The 18,915-nt window shown below is 36.3% G+C and overlaps 1 protein-coding gene across 1 annotated transcript in view; it reads right to left on the minus strand.

Moving 5' to 3' along the window:
• Positions 1–18,915, minus strand: part of ZSWIM6 (zinc finger SWIM-type containing 6) — a 223,795-nt gene that overhangs the window by 3,551 nt on the left and 201,329 nt on the right. The window contains exons 5-13 of the mRNA XM_043977642.1: positions 17,748–17,927; positions 14,228–14,404; positions 13,792–13,938; positions 12,591–12,737; positions 10,665–10,925; positions 8,230–8,365; positions 3,796–3,953; positions 3,077–3,240; positions 1,833–1,914 (exon numbers count right to left, since the gene is read on the minus strand). Coding sequence (XP_043833577.1) covers positions 1,833–1,914; positions 3,077–3,240; positions 3,796–3,953; positions 8,230–8,365; positions 10,665–10,925; positions 12,591–12,737; positions 13,792–13,938; positions 14,228–14,404; positions 17,748–17,927 — 1,452 coding nt within the window. The remainder of the gene's footprint in view (positions 1–1,832; positions 1,915–3,076; positions 3,241–3,795; positions 3,954–8,229; positions 8,366–10,664; positions 10,926–12,590; positions 12,738–13,791; positions 13,939–14,227; positions 14,405–17,747; positions 17,928–18,915) is intronic.

Here is an 18,915-nt window from a genome sequence, read left to right on the forward strand (position 1 = left end):
TCACCAACTTGTGCTCACCTCAACCACACCCAATGGTTATCATTTTCTCAAAGGGAACTTGTGGTTTTGTTTTACTCTCATAATTTGAGAGGAAGATTCAATGTACCTGGAAAACTTCCTATTATCTTCTTTTAAATGTACATGGTCAATACCCTATAGACTCAAGTCAGCCCCATAGGTCATTTCTAACCCACAAAGGGCTTACTCTAGGACACTTTCACGTATGATTATAAATTAGATTATCATGAGCATGTAATAAAAGCATTTCATGTCCTAAGAGACAACTGGACAAGAAACATATCAACATCTTTACTTCACCTACCTATGATAAGTTGTGCTTGCTTCTTCATTCCCTTTACAATAATAGGATAGATCAACGACAGTGTGTCAACTGAGATAGCTGAAGGACACAAAAACCTGGGATGGCAGGACACTTCTCTATAGGGATGCAAGGAAGGGTACACCTACACTGACAACAAGATGCCCTCACCCAGGAGTGGTACCAGCATAGGAGAGGACATCAGGAGAAGCAGAGGCTATAAAAATAACTTCAATAGGCAGTAAAAATCGGCTCTGTTCTCTCATTTGGTTATCCTGTTCTAAAAGGCATCTAAAGTCACTAAAGCCTACAAGGGTCATAATTTAGGAAGAACCTAAGAAGAACAGTAATTAAACCCTCTGTTATCAGTTGTTAAGTTTACCAACATTAAACTCATTTCCAGTGGTTTGGGGTATGCTTAAGGTCCCTAGAATGAGTGATGATTACAAGGATTGAGTGATCTACACTTCAGATGGAACTGATAATGTTCATTATTATTTTTTACTAAGTGGGTAATGTCATGTAGACTTCTTCAGATGTGAAAACAATGTGCTAATCAATATTCTTGCTTATGCCCCAATCAGATCCCAAACAGTCAGAGTGACTTCAGAAGCCGACTTCAATTTCAGGAATAGCTTGAACACAGACAATCTAACAAAGAGTGAATGCCCAGTGCCTGGGATGCTGAAGTGTGAGGATGGGGAAGAGGCGAAGAAGATAAAGAGGAAAAAAATGAGGTGTGGCACTTTAGAATTTCTGATAACCCTTAAAAAAGATTTACCTTTTAAAAGACTAGTGCCAAGCAAATTATAATGACAATAATCAAGACATGTTAAATTAAACTCAAAATTTATGATTCAAGTGGTTTATGAGCATATGGAAAAGAAATTTTTACCCTAGAAACTCCTTTTTAATAATCAAGTTTACTTTTCAAGTAAGCAGAAGCACAAAATAATGATTCTGTAGGTAAATTCAGGGAATGTTTAAAGACCGGAGGACTTGGACACAAAAGGGGAATTCACCTTTTGGTTTGTGTTGCAATGAATTATTTCTATAACTTGTGTAAAAGTATATGCCTAGTGGTAAAGCACCGGCCCTGGATTCAGGAGTACCTGAGTTCAAATCCGGCCTCAGACACTTGACACTTACTAGCTGTGTGACCCTGGGCAAGTCACTTAACCCTCACTGCCCTGCCAAAAAAAAAAAAAAAAAAGTATATGCCTGACATTTTTGGGTCTTGTATTCCATTGCATTCAAAACTGGATCATTATTCGACCTGAAAGAATTTTCAGACTTCAAGAACAAAGTAGAATGAAACAATCATTTATTATCTGCTTTTACTTCTTTGTAAGCAAACTTTTCTTAGTATTTCTTCTTTTGCTAGTATAACAAAAACTGGAAAGCCAGTTTTTCCCCAGCCAACCTAAAGCAAACATTGCTACATCCTAAAGATGACAAGAAACAGTAATGATGTTTCTGGAAGCTGTTTCTTGAAATATATTTATTTACTTACCCACTTCAGTTGCACACGTTACCAACCATCTCACCATTTCCCGCCGTCGCCAATTTAAAGTTGACAGTGTCATTCGCATGACCTGCAAAAAATGGTGAAAATATAGTTAGCAATACTATAAATCAATATAATGCTAATATAGGTTAATATAGTGTGAATATTATAAGAGATATAATAATCAGAAGTCAAACAATTCTATTATGGTAGCTTTCCAATTCATTAAAAACTGTTGCTCTTGTGTGGCAGTAAATAAAGTCAAATTGTTCTGGGCTGGGGAGGTTTATTTGAAAAAGTAACTTTTCCAAGCTGTCACAGTCAGTTTCATAGAGTCCGTATCAATCCTGCCCAATATCCATTGCCTTCTACATTTCCATCTCTGTACAACTGTGCTGAGAGGTAGTGCTATATAATGGAAAGAAGAGGCCTTGAATTTGAGAAGACGTATGTGCCAAACAATGGAAATAAAAATTTTTTAAAAACTCATAAAACTCTAAGTCTACCCAAGTGGTAAGTACAATATGAAGAAACTAAAAAACAAAAATAAAGTCAACATCATGTTGTTGTTTTTTTTTTTCTGAAAATACAAAACTCTAAAAATTTCAAGTTTTGAATTATATTGAATTACAGATTCAGGGCTAATTAATCACCTCCTTTCTCTTCACTCAAAGATGGAAAGAATGATGTTAGGATTATAATTCAAGAGGAAGGGCTATTCTTATTGGGGACAGAGGTTGATTTTACAGGCACCGATCTAGCTTTTCATAGTTTTTAAAAGCACTTTCACATATCTTATCTTATTTGAGTCTCAAACAATCTCGTGAGGAAGGTTGGGCAGGTATGTTTATCATCATTTTAAAGCTGAATAAGCTGAGGCCCAGAGAAGTTTAGTGATTTGCCCAAGACCACACGGTTTTTTGGTGACAAAATTAGGACCATAGTCTAGGTTCCTTGATTTTTGGTTCAGGGTTCTACTATGCTGCCTACAAACACCACCTTACATCTTTTAAAAGACAAGGATGTAGTCTCTAAAAGGACAGTGAATGTATCCACAAAAAGCAGGTCCATTCAGCTGGGAATCACAGATACACTCAAATGGTACATTTTTCTGAATACTGAACAGGTCTGCGCACCTGAGCATTTATTTACCTATACTTCTAACACTAAGTCTTCTTTGTATTTACCAATCCTCAGAACAAGAGTACAAACAAGTTTTCAAATCCCACATAATAATATTGGTGATATACCTGAAGGCCCAGCTCCAGAGACACTTTCAAAAGAGTGATGTCTGGCAAACTGTCCATGAGAGTTGCTATCTTAAATGCATCTTGGGCAAGCTTAAAAATGTGTGATGAGGAGTGAATGTTTTTCTGGATGGATTCTAATACTGTTTCAAGCCTCCGAACATCGCCTGCAATGTACAAGGGGGAGGAAGCAAACATACATGCACAATACAAAAAAAAAAAGAAAAGAAAAGAAAGAAAAACAATTACACAAATTAATTTATTTGAAATGTTCACTGATGGAACAGCCATTACAACTGTGCTCCGGAATTACTTCAATGTATATGAGTATCAGATTTACCAAAAAAAGGACACACCACAAGACACCTTTAGTAAGCAAATGCATACGTGAAACAAAATCAATATGAAATAACAAACAGCTCCCTAAATCTTGTCCATGGATGTTTTAAGGAATGAAAAATTAAATGGACATTTCTATGCTTCTGAGTCTAAACAGCCACTTTACTCCCCTATCTGTGAAATAAGTAGCCGCACAGGGGATAGTCTGGTGACTCAGACCAGTCAGTCTCAGACTTAAATCAGCTCTATTACTCCTAACCTAAAAATCATGACCACTAAAAAACTGTTTTATATTGAAATTACTAGCAACGAAGCAATTGAAATTAAAGTGATCCTCCCTAGAAAACAAACAAAATACTGCTGTCTTAAGGACAATACTGTACCTTTGGCTGCTGTTAGCATAGTTGATGCCAACTCACACTGCTGGGACTCAATGTGGCTGAGGGTAAACCAGCGGGGATAGCGGTTTGGAACAACTGATGCAATGTGGTGTGGGCGGGACATATCTCCTGTTGGAGCAGCAGATTCCAATACTAGTAATCTGTAATGAGAAGACAAGGCAGGCCGCCTCTTTTCACTTGTCCATCATTAAAACCATGGTTACTGGCAAGCAGAAGCCACCAGAGTTGCTTGACTACAGAGAAAGCACACATGGCCCAGGTGCGAGAGCTATGGCAGACAGTCTCTCTTCTGCCAGAATCTCCACACCAGTTTGCCAAAAGCCACATTACCTGTTGATCACCCAAACCTGAGAGATTTGCCTCCTTGTGCATCATGAGGAAACGAACACACAGGCAAACCAAGCTAGTGAGCACTAACAGTTACATTTCTCTACTGCCAGATTTTTCATTCTTAACCCAATTTTCAAATTCATTCATTTATATAAAAAAATCTGATAAAAAGAAACTAGCAATGGAAGATCAAGGCAGAAGGTACTGAAACAGAGATTAGGAGGCACCTGAGATTAAGAAACTAATGATTAATGGCAAAACTGGATGAGAGAGGGCCCTCTCCTTTCTTCCTTATTTCCACACATAATTAAAGCTTTTTTCTTTCTACCATTTAGCTATCAACAAAATATGATTTTAGCATTTATTTTTTGATTCAGAAAATGGAATATTAACTCAATCTTCAGACTCCTTTCACATTTCCCCATCACTTCACTGAAATTTCTGATCTTGGGGATCAACTTGCCCTGATCAGAATAAACTGAAAATGAAAATCATGCTGAAAACAAAGCATATGTTAACTCATTCCTAAATGTAAGTATGGGTGGGAAAGAATAGTGAAGTGGTTACAATAACAACCACCTAATCACACAGGACATCACACACAGCCTTTTCACTATATCACTGCAACTTTTGGTAGTATGCAATTAGAGTTATAAATAAAATGGGTTAAAATGGATTGGTGTCTGATAAGATTTCCCAAGGCCCAGTGTAACATCTGTTTATGGCTTTATGGGAGGGCAATTTTCCTACTCCTTTCTTGTTTTTAGAGTGATAAAGAGGGTGATTTGGAGACAGGAGGTGAGAGCAGTCTCTCGGATGTTAGAATTAGGGACAGGAAGATTTGGGATTTGTAATTATATAGGTAGAGAGACAGACTCATGAGATATAATTTTCAACAGATAACTGTCTTTTATTGTATACATTTTAAAATGATTTCTCAATTTTTTGTTTCACAGAAGACATTAAGTATACTCAACTTAACACATATGTTGTAAACCTGCTTTGCTGACTAAATGAAAGAAATCATTCCGATAACTGGAATTAGGGGGAGGAAGAGTTAGGTACATAATTTTTGTAGAGTAATTAAAAAACCAAAAAGTATCCATTTCTCCAAGAGCAAACTTTGCCAAAATTGTTTTAGAGTCAAACCACTATTGCAGAATAGGAAAAGGATGAATGTTAAAAGAGCATTTCCTGAGACTGACATCTTCCAATAAAGGCTGGGAAGGGGGGGGGGGAGGCAAGTGAAGGATGACCTTTCTTCTTTCTACTGTCTATTTCTGGCCTCCTCTAAAAGATCAGAGTTTGTCATGAGGTATCCCTTCTATAGCAGCTGCCTGCAAGATTTCTCTAGTTAGAGGCATGTGGAGGGGATTCAAAATAACAACAATATTCCCCACTGCTCTGTTGCTATACACAAGCAAGAACTACCTTTCAATGGACCAGAGACTAAAGGGTGTCTTTGCACTTTGAAGGTAATTCAAATCAGCAGGCACTACAGATGAGTATTATTCTGTGCAATACTTTCATACCTTGGCCAATGGTAGTAGCAACAGATTTCAACATGATGTCATAGAAAACTATTTCATTTGACCAAAGTTCTATTAAAATAGTTTGTCCATAAAATGCAACTAGTATTAAACTACCACTCTAATAATAGTATAACCATCACGGATATTGGAAAAAGTTGGCATACCTTCAGTATTTCCACAACAGCTGATGCTGCCAGCCACAACATTAACCTAATATATTCTTTCTTTGGTTTCTGTAACACTGGTCTCTCATTTCTTCTTCTACCTGTCCCATGGTCTCCTTTGCCGAATCATCATCTGTTTCATAGGGAGTCCCCAAGCCTTTGTCCTAGTCTCCTTGCTTAGTGATCGCTTCAATGTCCATGGCTTCAGTTATGAGCCCATGCAGACAGTTCACACATCTCTCTCTAGCCCTCTAATTCCAATCTGTCCACTGAACTCAGTTATGGCACTATCAGCTGCTTGGTGGACACCTCTAGGCATTTCCAACCCAGCATATCCAAAAGGGAACTAATTAGATTTCCCCCTAAACCCCAGTCACCTACACACTTTGATGGTATACCTTTCCAGTCTCCAAGCTTTGTAAATTTGTACTAATCCTTGATTATTCCTTCTCTCTCAATCCCCATTATATGATCAATTGTTAACTGCCAATTCTACAGCAATAATACCTACCTCTCACATTCTCCTCTCCACCCATAGCTTCTACCCTGGTTTAGGCTCCTGTCATCTCTTACCCTGGGGACTTCTCATTTGTTTCCTGACTTTTTTCCCCCTCTCCAATCAATGCTTTACAAAGCTACAAAACTGATATTCCTAGAATATATATCTTAATCATGTATACACTCTACCTTCCATCACACACTCTCTTCCATGAATTTCCTAATGCCTCTAGCATAAAAAAACAAAATTCTCAGACTGATACAGGCTCTTTCACAATCTGACTTCCAACCAATTTTCCAGTCATTTCATGTTACTCCTCTTTGAGCATCACATGCTCTAGTCAAAATGGCCTTGCTAGCATTTACCCATACATAATATTTGTTCTTTCTCTTCTATGCTTTTGCACTGGTAGTCTTCCATGCCTTCAGTAAATGTGGTCTTCAACTTCTACTTTCTAGAATCCTTGGCTTCCTTCAAAAGTCGGTTCAGATAGCACCTGAAAGAGGCCTTTCCTTTTCTCAATCAATTGTTCTCTCTCTTCTCTCTCCTCCCCTCTTTTGTGAACACTGTTTTTACTCATCTGTGAACATGTCATATCCTTTGACAGAATGTAAGCTCCCTGAAGGCAGAAACAGCTTTATTTTTGTCTTTGCAGGTACTTTGTACTTCGTAGGTACTTAATAAAGGTTTGCTGAATTGAATGGAGACTTATAAATTAAGGAAATGTCACAGTGCCAGGGAAAAGACACATCAAATTTTAAAAATTCTAGCCTTGAGTATATACATATGATAACTCTTGCTATCACATTTAATTATGGGCAATTCCCTGAACAGATTCAAGATTACACTCATTGTTTTGCTTAAAATGAGTGACCTCCGGGACAGCAGAGAGGACTGGTATTTGTTCCAAATAATCCCTGTCAATGGCTATGCCCACAGAATGGCTGATGTACAACTTCTTACTCATTCACAATACTGAAGCTCTCAGGTCCTTTCTTCAGATAGTACTGCAGTGGCATTTATTCTATATTCTCCATTGGAAATTTGGGCCTGATTTGTAAAATAACTAAGTTTTAAGAAAACTAGTGTTCTTCTTGTGTTCTTGAAGTTTTACAAATGACAACTTCACAAGGTTTAGCAGGGAATGAAAAAAAAAGTCATCCTGAACTCACACAAAGGTTGGATAGTGATGGGAGAAATGGTTATTTAGTAAATTAGTTGTTTTGTTTTTAAGTGAAAAAAATTGGTTGGAGGCACAGAAGGACATTTTAATGTACATGTAAGAAAGGGGGAACTGATGTATAGTTCACAGCCATAAGGAATATGAAGTAAAAAGACTTCCAAAAACCTCAATAAATCGTTCCTTTTACACTGTAAAGATACTATTCATGTTCTTGTCTTTGAGCCAACCATAAAGGCACTTTGTGATGCAATGGCTTTCCTGTATTATTGACGGCTGGTGAAACAACTACATAAAAGTGAAAACTATGACAGCTCTGAGGCCTCGATTAGATTTTGTCAAGTACATTTATTATTCTTTACTTTTTCAAAAAGTAATGAATTATTTAGGAGGGTTTCAACTGAAAACTGCCTTGTGATCAAACACGGACCAAAATAACACACTAATACCAGAATCTAGACCTAAGAAGGTAAAGGGAGGAGGACCAATAAAAATAATCCTTAAAATTAGTATGTCAGCACGCTAAGCAGGCCAAGTATGGCTCTTTCCCTGCTTTTAAAAAACAACAGAAGACGCATAGGCAAACAGTTTCCTTAGCTTTTGCTCGGTTACAGGAAACATGAATGAATTAGTAGTAGGAGTCAGTGAAAAGCCATTTTTCCCAGTGGGGAGTTTTGTTTGTCTCTTCCCAGCCAGGCTTTCTATACATACCGCATTGCTCTCAGTGCAATTTTGTATGCCAGTTCAGCATCATGAGGTAGGAGAGAGGTGAAGAGATACTTGGCAAATGTATGCATTGGAACGCTCTCTCGATGGATGATTTCTCCTAAACCACTATATGGTCCAGCTGTAGGGAGAGCATAAAGATTTTATATTTCTAAAACTGAATTACTACCATAGCTGAAAAAAATAAGTAAACCAAAATGTATACAAATGGGATAGGCAATATTCCAATTAATTAAGACTTCAATCTAAGTGCTATAGTGGCATTAGAGAGGAGGAAAATCTGAAGGTTGCTTGGTATTTACTAGAGTTCAAAATCTGTCATAAATCAATGATCGAAATGACTGTGCCACAAAGTTAAGTAGAAAACCCAGAGTGCCGTGTGAAAGTGGTGCTCCCCTCTGTGTTCTTAGGACCACCATAATACAGGAATAATCCTTCTGCAAAGTAAAATTTTCTAGAATATTTTTGTGAAGCTTTGTCCATTAAATGACAGAGGGTTTACAATTGTACAGATGAATACACATTCTAACCTGTGGGACAAAGAGACACACAAACCTGACCACTGGGACATGAAAAAACAAATGTAGGTGTCTAGAGATATTCTGAATGACAAGCTAGGATGGGGCTGTGAATTATAATTGTCAAGAGCAGTACTCTAAAAGAACACCATCTAAAGATGGAGAACTATTTACTTCTACGATTTAAAAGTTCCATCAGAATAAAAGGATAATTGGCCCCCAGTTGACAGAAGTCAACAATTTCTTTTAAAGGATACTGTAACCCTGTAATACATTTTTCAAACAAAATTAAATGTAAGCCATCAAAATCCATTTTTCTAACAAACTGTGACATGCATGGTGAATAAAAAAAAATACCTTCCCATCTGTGCCTGCTGAATGCTGCACTGACATTAGCAACACACTCTCTTTTAAATTTCAAAGCGAAGTCAGAGAACTTGTGCTGATTTACAGTTAAATAGTCTGAAATTTAGTTTTTCTATTTCATCTGTAAGCAAAATTGATTTTACTATATGTAGAGGAATGACAGGACTCTACCCATCAGGACAAAATAAAATTACCTGGGGTAGAGAAAAGTGGTCCTATGTTTGCTAGATGCAAGAAATGCAATTTCTTTATTGTGGAGTCACCGATAATAAAAGAACAAAACACTTGAATGTATTTTAGTGTAGTCGTTTTTGTTTCTATTTTTAAATGTAACTCTGCTTTATCCCCTAAATGATCTTAAATATTTCTCACAATAGGTTACATTTCTAAAGGGCTTTCATGTTTATAAAACATATATCTTATAATACCCAAAAGGGGCAAGTAGAATAGGCATTTCAATTTTATGGAAAACTGAGAATCAGAAAATTATAAAAAAACATTCTTCCTCACCTAAGTGAACTGGAATCTAGCTTCCATATCCTAATTCACATGGTTTTCTCAGAACTGTCTTATTCAGCTTCTCACTTTCTACTGGGCTTTAAGACAAAACACTTTGTAGTGCTGTGGTTTTCCTTTCTGATGCATTAAAATATTATTTTCTTGATAATTTATTTTTAAAAGGCCAATATTTTAGAAAGGCAATACCATCTCAGGTACTGAGGTTGTAACTGTTCAACTTATAATTTATTTAAGGCCCTTTATGTCTTTTTGCATTTCCTTCTGGTCTTGACCTTATAAAGAAAACTGAGTTTGCCTTAGAAGTTCCATGAAATTTCTGAGTCAGTTAACCTATGTCTAAAGAATCACAAGATCGAATTCTCTGTACTTTGTCAGTATTTGCAAATGACATGTTAAAAACCCGGACACTACACAATAACCAATAATTCAGAGCGATGTCTCTCAATTATAATGCTATTATTTAATGGTCCAAGCAAATGGGAACATGGGGACTGGAGATCAGACTTATGTCTGTTTCTGGTATGGGACAGCCCAAACAAAGAAGCCCTATTGAAAACCATTTGGCATTAAATGGGGCTGTTTCCTGATGAGCTTTAAACATAAGGCCATTCTCCCTGCCCCCTCACCCTAGTTTTTAATTTTAAAAACGGTTTTCCCCTCCTAAGTGATTCCTTCTCCTGGGCAGTGTAAATAAATGAATGAATGAACAAAGGAATGAATGAATGAATGGATGGATGAATGAATATATATATATATATATGTGTGTGTGTATATGTATATATATATGTATATATGTGTGTGTGTATATGTATATATATGTATATATATGTGTGTGTGTATATATATATATATATATATGAATGATCACTCAATGACCAAACTCCTTAACGAAATGATCGTATTTTGAAATTAATTCAGATGTCAAAGGAAAGGTACTGTCAAGCAACCTATAAAGGAGTTTTTATATTCTAAACAAAGTCAAGTAAGTAAACACACAAAGTAGCTTCATCAAGGTACCTTCTAATAGGAAGACTGCTTGCTTGCGAAAAATTTTCACTAATGTATCATCCAATTCGATTTCTTGTAGCTTGGAAATGAGCTGTTCCTCATTTCGGCAAACCTTCTCTTGTGTATACAATCCATCTGGCATGATCCGCTGCTGCCCCAGCCCTATTAGTGCTACTTCCACAGCCAGCGTTAAATAGGATTCCCCTTCTTCCAAGAACTTGTGTGCGGGCAGGTGCTGGTACTCCAGAGACTTGCCCTGCCCCACATTCTCTGTGAAGAAATAACAAAAGGAATGATAGTTCACAAACTATTTCCCCTATATACTCTGACACATACAAATATTTATTTTACCAAATGCTGTTTAATGAATTATTGTATTTATCCTCTGGAGAGTCAGAAAACCTGTTACATAAAAATGAAGTTTCCCAACATCTTGTTTAATTAAGAAGGGAATCTCCCTACTGTAAATCAATCACTTCTAAATTTCTACTCAGCTCAACAGTGAATAGACCTAAAATATTTAAATTAAAAATAAGTTAATGAAACATTCAGCTGAAAGTAAATGAAAAGTAACCAGCGAAGACTAGCAGATCACTCACTTCTAGAAGAGATTTAACAAGATATTAGTCCTGTACTCCTAATTTAAGGCCCTAATGTGAATAATTTCACTTCAAAGGTTCCTACCATCATTCTGTGTGTATCATTTTCAAAAATGATACTTTTAATAAGCATTTCTTGGTGATCACAATAGATCTCTGTTGTAAATTAAAACAAACCTCAAACACTGTACAGCATTTTTTTTTTATCAAACCCCAACACTAAGATAAGCAGATGGATTCCTGAGCCTTTGGGCAAAAACTGGGCTACTGTTAGCCTAAGGAGAAGAGCCCTCAAGAAGGCCTGCATGGAAGCAGGTACACTCATCTCTTGATCCAACTTTGATACCCAAGCACCAGAGGGACCCATCTCATTGGCACTTGACGAGGCATTACTGAGCCCCGGGCAGTCACACAGAAGAAATGGGCTAAACGTACAGCTAAACCGTGAAGAAGACTTCTTTAACTAAAACCCATTTTCTCCACATACTTAATAAGATTTAGGATCAATATTTACTCATATGGGACACACATCATTATCTGCAAATGCACATAAATGATAATAAATGTGCATCTCCTATAGGAATCTTTCCCTTTTTCCTTGTAAAAAAGGAGAGAAGGGATTCTTGCTTTCAAGGTTCGTACTATGAATATACAAACATCTAATTATCAATATGACAAATTCAAGGAGTATGCTAATGAACATTCTGATAAAAAATGTTATAGGAGCAACAGAAAAGAGTATTTGCAACATCATGAATTTTCAAAAACTCCCCCAATGTTGCCTTTAGTCTGAGGGTTGTGATCCCTCCCAGCACCTAAGATTTCATTGACTAAAAGAATTCTCAATTAAGAAACTCCCTCTGCCAGTGCATATCAACAATTATCATCTTAGGGGACTGCCTGGTACACTGAGAGATTAAATGACTTTCTCAGGGTCACAAAGCCAGTATGTGTCAGAGGGAAGATGTAAACATAGGTCTTTTTGATTATGAGGCCACTGCAAAGTGCTGTCTTCTGATAGATCAGGCAAAATAAAAAGGTGAGTCCTCAAAGAACTTTCCCCCCAAACCTACACATCACATTTTTTACAAAAAGCAAGTGATTCTTTCCGAGTATCTTCTTCCATAACTGAGATTTTGCCTTTTAGTAATGCTTAATGCTTTGTATATTGTAAAGTATATTAAGAAATTTAAAATTGTTGAAATGACTTTCTAAATGAAGAATGTTAATTATTTGAGAAAGAATTTTATGTATTTTAAAAAACAAAACTGAGGAAGAATATTATGACTAATGCCATTCAATATCCAAAAAACTCCACACAAGTCAACTGTTTTACCTGAAAAATCTGAGAATCCAGGGTAGCTTTCATCATCCACTCTGCAGGCTTCCATAAGGCTACTGAAAAGAGTGCCAATGGGATCCAATGGGTGACCAACCCAACCTTCTAGATTGGTTATTGATGTTATTCCTTTGTGAAGCAGCTCTGTAGAAGGGACATGAAAAAGAGGACAATGGAGAAAGAGAAAGGAAAGAGTCATCTATTAATAACACCACCCAAATCAAACTATTTCTCACTAACACTAAAAATAATGCAACTGATTAAAAATTACTGATCAGCAAAATGAAACCAAAAAACCCAATAAAACACACATAGATATGAAACAGAACAAGAAAAAAGGTACAGAAAGTCTCCATATCACAAAAACGTTGTTACAAAAGTTAATTTGTGTGTTGTTTGGTAAGAGCTCATGATGTATTTTCCCTTGATAAATGTTATAAATGGTAGTTTGGTTGTCACATTATGTTAAACATCTGCAGTATCACTTCTATAGGAAAACATGCTTCAAGTTCCAACTCTAGGGCACTATAACACATGTCTGGTCAGGTAATAGTGATGGTTCCCCCTGGAAAAGGACTAGGAACCAGGAACCAGCAACCAGTATAAGAAAGAAAGAGATTAGTGTACTGTTGGTATCTGGTTCCCGTGTATGATAACACCATTAACGTCTCCCAAAGAAAGAATGGTAATATTGGTCTGGACACACACAAAATATACACACATATTATCATCCTTTTGGTAAATATCTCTTCAGCTAACTAATATGTTTCAACTGATTTACTTTTTATAATTACAAAAATTCTTATTCTTAATTATAAAACTGTCCATTTCCCCCTTCCTTTCAAAAACTACCTGACCTTTCTTTCTCTCTATTCCTTCCCTGCCCTCAGACTCAATCTCATATACACCAGATAAAATAACTTACCTTGGGGAAAAAAATCTTACATTTTTCTTCCATTTTTCTCCTTCTGAAACCCAACCACCCTCCACAACCCAACAGTCAAATGAGGAAGAAAAAGGCTTGTATTTCTCACAGACTAACTATTTTAACATTTTAAAATTAAAAGGAAATGAGGTACAATAAGTGTCATCTCCATTGATTTCATTTTAAATAAAAATTCTTCATGAGTTTAAAATCAAGTTATTATGTCATCACCCAGAATCCCTTGACAATGAAACATTCTTCTCTCAAATTCACCTTTCTTTTGAGTTCGGAACATTTCCAGCTGTTTCTGTTGCTGTCGTCTTAGCGTATTCACAATTGCTATTGCTAGCCTCAGAGCTTCTCTTGGGTATCCGTGAGACCTTAATGCATCTACTCTTGCACAGGCTGTAGGAACATGTTCTAAAACAGAGAAAATTATGAGGAAAAGTTGCCACTCTTTGATGTTTATCAAAAAATTGTCATCTGATAAAACAATTTTCTACTACATATTTTTCAGAGATGAGAAAGTATATATGTACTAGAATTTGAATTGAAAACTCAGCTTATCTGCCAAGCTTTCATTCATCTACTATTGAATCTTCTTCCCCTCCCTGCAGTGCTCCATTCCCCCCCCCCCAAAAAAAAATAATGCTATAGAAACTAAACAAAGAACAAGTCATGGAAACATCTTTCCAGTGTAGCCACTCACCATGCCAGAGGGGCCACCCGTGAGAGTCAAAGAGGGAGTTTTCAGTGTCGTCATGGTAACAGTAGTTGGTGTATAGGTCGCTGCTGATAATGTGCTGTAAGTGGCTATCCTGCCAGTGGAGATCGCATGCCTCAATGGCCCGTGTGAACACTGTCCGATGTGGCCTGCTCGATGAATCTGTTATTTCCACAATTCAGAAAGCGCCATCAGCTCTTATTCATATGTGAATAAGTCACTCACACCATTATGTTGCCAGATGTCCATAAACACCCCTGCATACACTGGTCCTGTACCCCTTATGCAGAAAAGTTCTGGTGAAGAATTTCATCTCCTAAGTTCTAGGGGGCAAGAGACACCACTCGCTCACTCTTATTTTGTCAAACACACACAAAAAACAACAACTCTGCAGCCAATGAAGCTAATGTTAAAGGCATCCTGCAAACTAAATATTCACAACTCTAGTATACATGCTAAATACCACCCCCAGCAACTGGGCTCAAAAGAGGCATTCAGCACCAAAATCACATGGAAATTCACTAATCCCCTTTTCTGTGATACTTTTATGTAGGCTATCCTTGATCAGATCAACAGCTTTCACAAAATACTATGCAAGAGATGCAACATCAGCCATGGAACCGTTCAGGATTATACAGTCGGCCTTTAAAGATACAAGTAAGTGTTGTGCTTTTGGTTATATTTTTAAACTATATTGTGCGGTTTTGCACAATTAAAAAAAATATGCTCCTTGGGATATAATGATGAAATGCTACTTTACATCCCAAAAGGCATAAGTATAAATATTTAACACTTCACAAAGCCACACAACATAGTTAAAAAACAAACCACTGCACTTACCTTCACCCTACAGACTGCCTCCTGACTCCAGGGCAGGTTCCATGACTGCTGTGACGTCACCAGCATAGTCTATGCTGGGGCATCACAAGGGAGTAGAAGTATACAATCCGAGTAGGGCTCAAAGTTGCAGGACCTAACGGAAAAAAGAAATGTTTGGGGAATAAAGGATAGTCTTATTCTAACTACTGGGCTTATGACTACCAACCAACAGAATGGTCAGAATTTTAGCTATTTTCTCCCCCCACAGAAGACTGTCAACTATTCCCCCAGTTTTTCATAGGACAAAGCTTATCTGAAATCCTATGTTGTCACTAATTCTACTTTATGTCTATTATGTGCACCTAGAACAGTCTGGCAATAATCACAGGATCGTATAATAGCAGAATCTGGAACCTCACTGTTTTCTTACTTTATGAAAAAAGTAGCAAAATAACTTCAGGTTAACTGGTCTTATGAAATGTGTTGGCAGTTTTAGTTTTAGCTCGACACAGAATAAAATAACTTTAAAAGTTGGGGCTAGAAGAGACCCTAGAACAGAGCTTCTTAAATTTGTGTCCTTTAACTATTTAAAAATTTTTTAATAACAATTTCATTATAACTGACTGGTTTTGTAATCCCAATATGTCATAGTCTATGCATTTATAAACATTATTCTGAGCAGTGATCCATAGGCTTTACCAGACTGCCAAAGGAGTACATTTACAAAAAGAGTTAAGAATCCCTGATCTAGAGGTCTTATAGGTGAACCCCATCATCTTATAGTTGAGGAAACTAAGGCCCAAAGAGATTGGGTGACTTACTCAAGGTTAAACAGTCTGAGACTAGTTGATATATGAAATCTCTCTTTTATAGCAGGATAACACTTCTTTTAGTTTTGAATGATTAGAACCAATTTTTGGCCAGGGCCTATTTGGCTTTTAATATTTATGCTTATTTATAAGCTGTTAAACTTCTGTACATGAGCCTTAGCATATATAACACTTCCATGTAGGGCTCAAAGTGTAGTGTTATCAGTGTCTTTGATATTCCAAGTCTTATCCTTGGCAGTTCAGATAAGTACTTTCTTATAGTATGACAGAGGTCCTTTGTCAGGACTTCTCTCTCATCAATTATTGCTGTTAGATGTGGTCATTCTGCTAAGAATAGGAGCCAATGCTCTTGGGCAAAGCAGACAGACATCTTGCCCAAGGGAACCAAATTCTTGTTGCATATTCACTACCCTGGTGAAATGTGCTGCTTAGTTTAAAGCCCTGTCTAACTTCTCTAACAGTGTTCCCAGGACTGCCAAGAGGCCATACTTCCACAAAGGGAATTGTAGGTAGGAGAGGAAGAAAAGGGAGTACACTATGTTGGAATGCCAATCCAGAGAGTCGAGAACAAGGAGTCAGTTAAGTACAAGACAGAGAGGAATAAAGGAGACAGTCTATACAAATTCAGGCATATTCTTCCCTGGCAACTTGAAAGAATAGATGGTGAATGTCCAGGAAATTGGGGGTTGGAAGTGGGAGGACAGGGAGGGGATGACTAATTTGTTTTTAAGTCACTGAATATAATTTTCATGGAGATTTAAGGACACCACAGGTTTCCAATATTGTAGTCACAAGACTGAAACTTTCAAAAGTTTCACTGACATAGCAGGGCTGGACAGAAATCCTTCTAAATGTCCAAATAGCTGACTTGATACAGAGATCACTGAAGAACAATGCAAGATATTTTCTTTCTGTCCTCTTACTAACCTTATTTAAGTCAAGTTCAGGGCTTCATACCTATGACAGAAGTACAAAACTGTACTTACAATGCCATTACAGATCAAATAGAGATTGGTATTAATTCAATTCTAGTCCTCACCTATTTCAACTAATTTTGGAGCTCTTCTATAGTTTTTTTAACCCTTTAAAAATCTACAAGAAAAAAATACCACTAATGGAAAAAGGGGGAAAAAAGCTTATCAGGACAGTTGTCACTTAAGTCAGGCAATATCAATTGGTTTTGATGACATTCTGATAGATAAATGAAAATAATACAAATTAAGCTTCTGCATATAGTTTTTAAAACCCTAAAGCATTCAAACAATGGTCATATATACAATATAAGTTCATGAAATATGCATTTCCTGTACTAAAGTAATTAACATAAAATAATTTCTTTTAACATCTAATTTGCCAATGTGGTTAAATTTAATATCTTAAATTAAACATAGGCCTCTGAACTAGAAATAGCGCTCAAAAATAATCTAATCCAATAATGCAAACCTAAAATAGATTTTAGTGACGGTCACCTACATGGTTCTTCAGGCATTCCAGCAATTTCCCCTATTGCCCATCTCCTTCTTGTCTTTTTTAAAATTATATAATACTATATCTAAACAGACTAGTTAAGGAAAATAGTATTTTAACATTTGCTAAGGTCTCTAAGAAATCCTCTAACCTTTCCCCCCCGCCAAAAAAATCTAAACATCAAAATATCTCTCAGGGGTCTGAGGGTTTAATTCAAATTAAAACAAAACAAAAGAAAAGAAATAATATACAAGTAAAAGTACATAATAAGTCAATGAATTCAGAGGTAATTCTAAAGTGGATAAAATCCGTTTTCTCACTTTATTATTTGTATTATGAAAACTGATTTTATGTGCGCATAGCAATATAGAGTATCAATTTAGGCTGACCTTGGTTGGCATTTGCACCCTGAGGCAAAGCATTGGTTAAATTAGGCAGCTCATTTCCATGGTTTCCATCTTCCCAGGGACAAACATCAACACTGTTCCATTTTTTCAGCTGTTTTAGCCAACTGGCCTTCTGTTCCAACTTGCAATGGGGATTTAAGACTATACACATCCACAGGGCCCCTGGAATATTTAAAAATAAAAATTTACCATAAAATTTTATAACAATGAATTTAAAACCACTTCTGAAATGGACACTGCCACTGTAACAACTTATTTCTTTTAGACACTTGTTAAGTGACTTTCTGGAATTAATAAGTCTTAATACAGAAGATAGGTCAGGAGGATCCTGATTTTGAACCAGAGGCTCAAATACCACCATGTTTAAAACTACGGAAAATGCTTAAAATGCTGATATTCAAGTTATTGTCCTAAAATGTGGTAAATTTCAAAATAAAGTATACTGTTCTAAAGACTGAATCTAATTTGCCAATTCAATCTCCATAAGAAATTTATAACTCAAAATACAAAAGTAAACAATCCCATACATTTTCTGAATCTATGTACAAAAAGGAAACACAACTTTATGAGGGACAGTTCTCAAAATTGTTAAAACAAAAAAAACAACCAAACAAAAGACCTGAAGGATATTTTTTTTTGCCATTTTCTAAGTTCAGATTATATCTTAGCAACTTTAAATTTTCCATTTTCTCATCTTCACAGACACAGATTAAGTCTATACACACATATAAAGTATAAATGTTACTGTGCAAATCAACAAACTTACTTTTCAAATAAAACCTATAACTCAATATCCACACTCAAAAAATTCAATCAAGAACTTTTATTTATGTCAATAAAATATAATTAAATCATATTTATAAAACATTCAACAAAGCAGCTTTTATAGAAAAGCACATTATTTTCTTCATAATTTCTGTAATTAAGCTAAGAAATCTGTTTTACATTCTTTGAAAAATTTTTTCAAGGAAAAATAACTTGGACTGACATTTCACATATGCCATGAGTTCAGAATCTGCATTACTAGGTCTGCAAAACATGTCAAACAAATATACCAGGGTCTGTAGCAACAGCTTTCAGTGGAAAGGAGTGTATGTGTATGTGTCAGTTTATGTATTTCTAGGGAGGGAAAAGGAGGGGTGAGTGAGTG

This window comes from Dromiciops gliroides, chromosome 1, assembly GCF_019393635.1.
Source record: "Dromiciops gliroides isolate mDroGli1 chromosome 1, mDroGli1.pri, whole genome shotgun sequence".
Taxonomy (NCBI): Eukaryota; Metazoa; Chordata; class Mammalia; order Microbiotheria; family Microbiotheriidae; genus Dromiciops; species Dromiciops gliroides.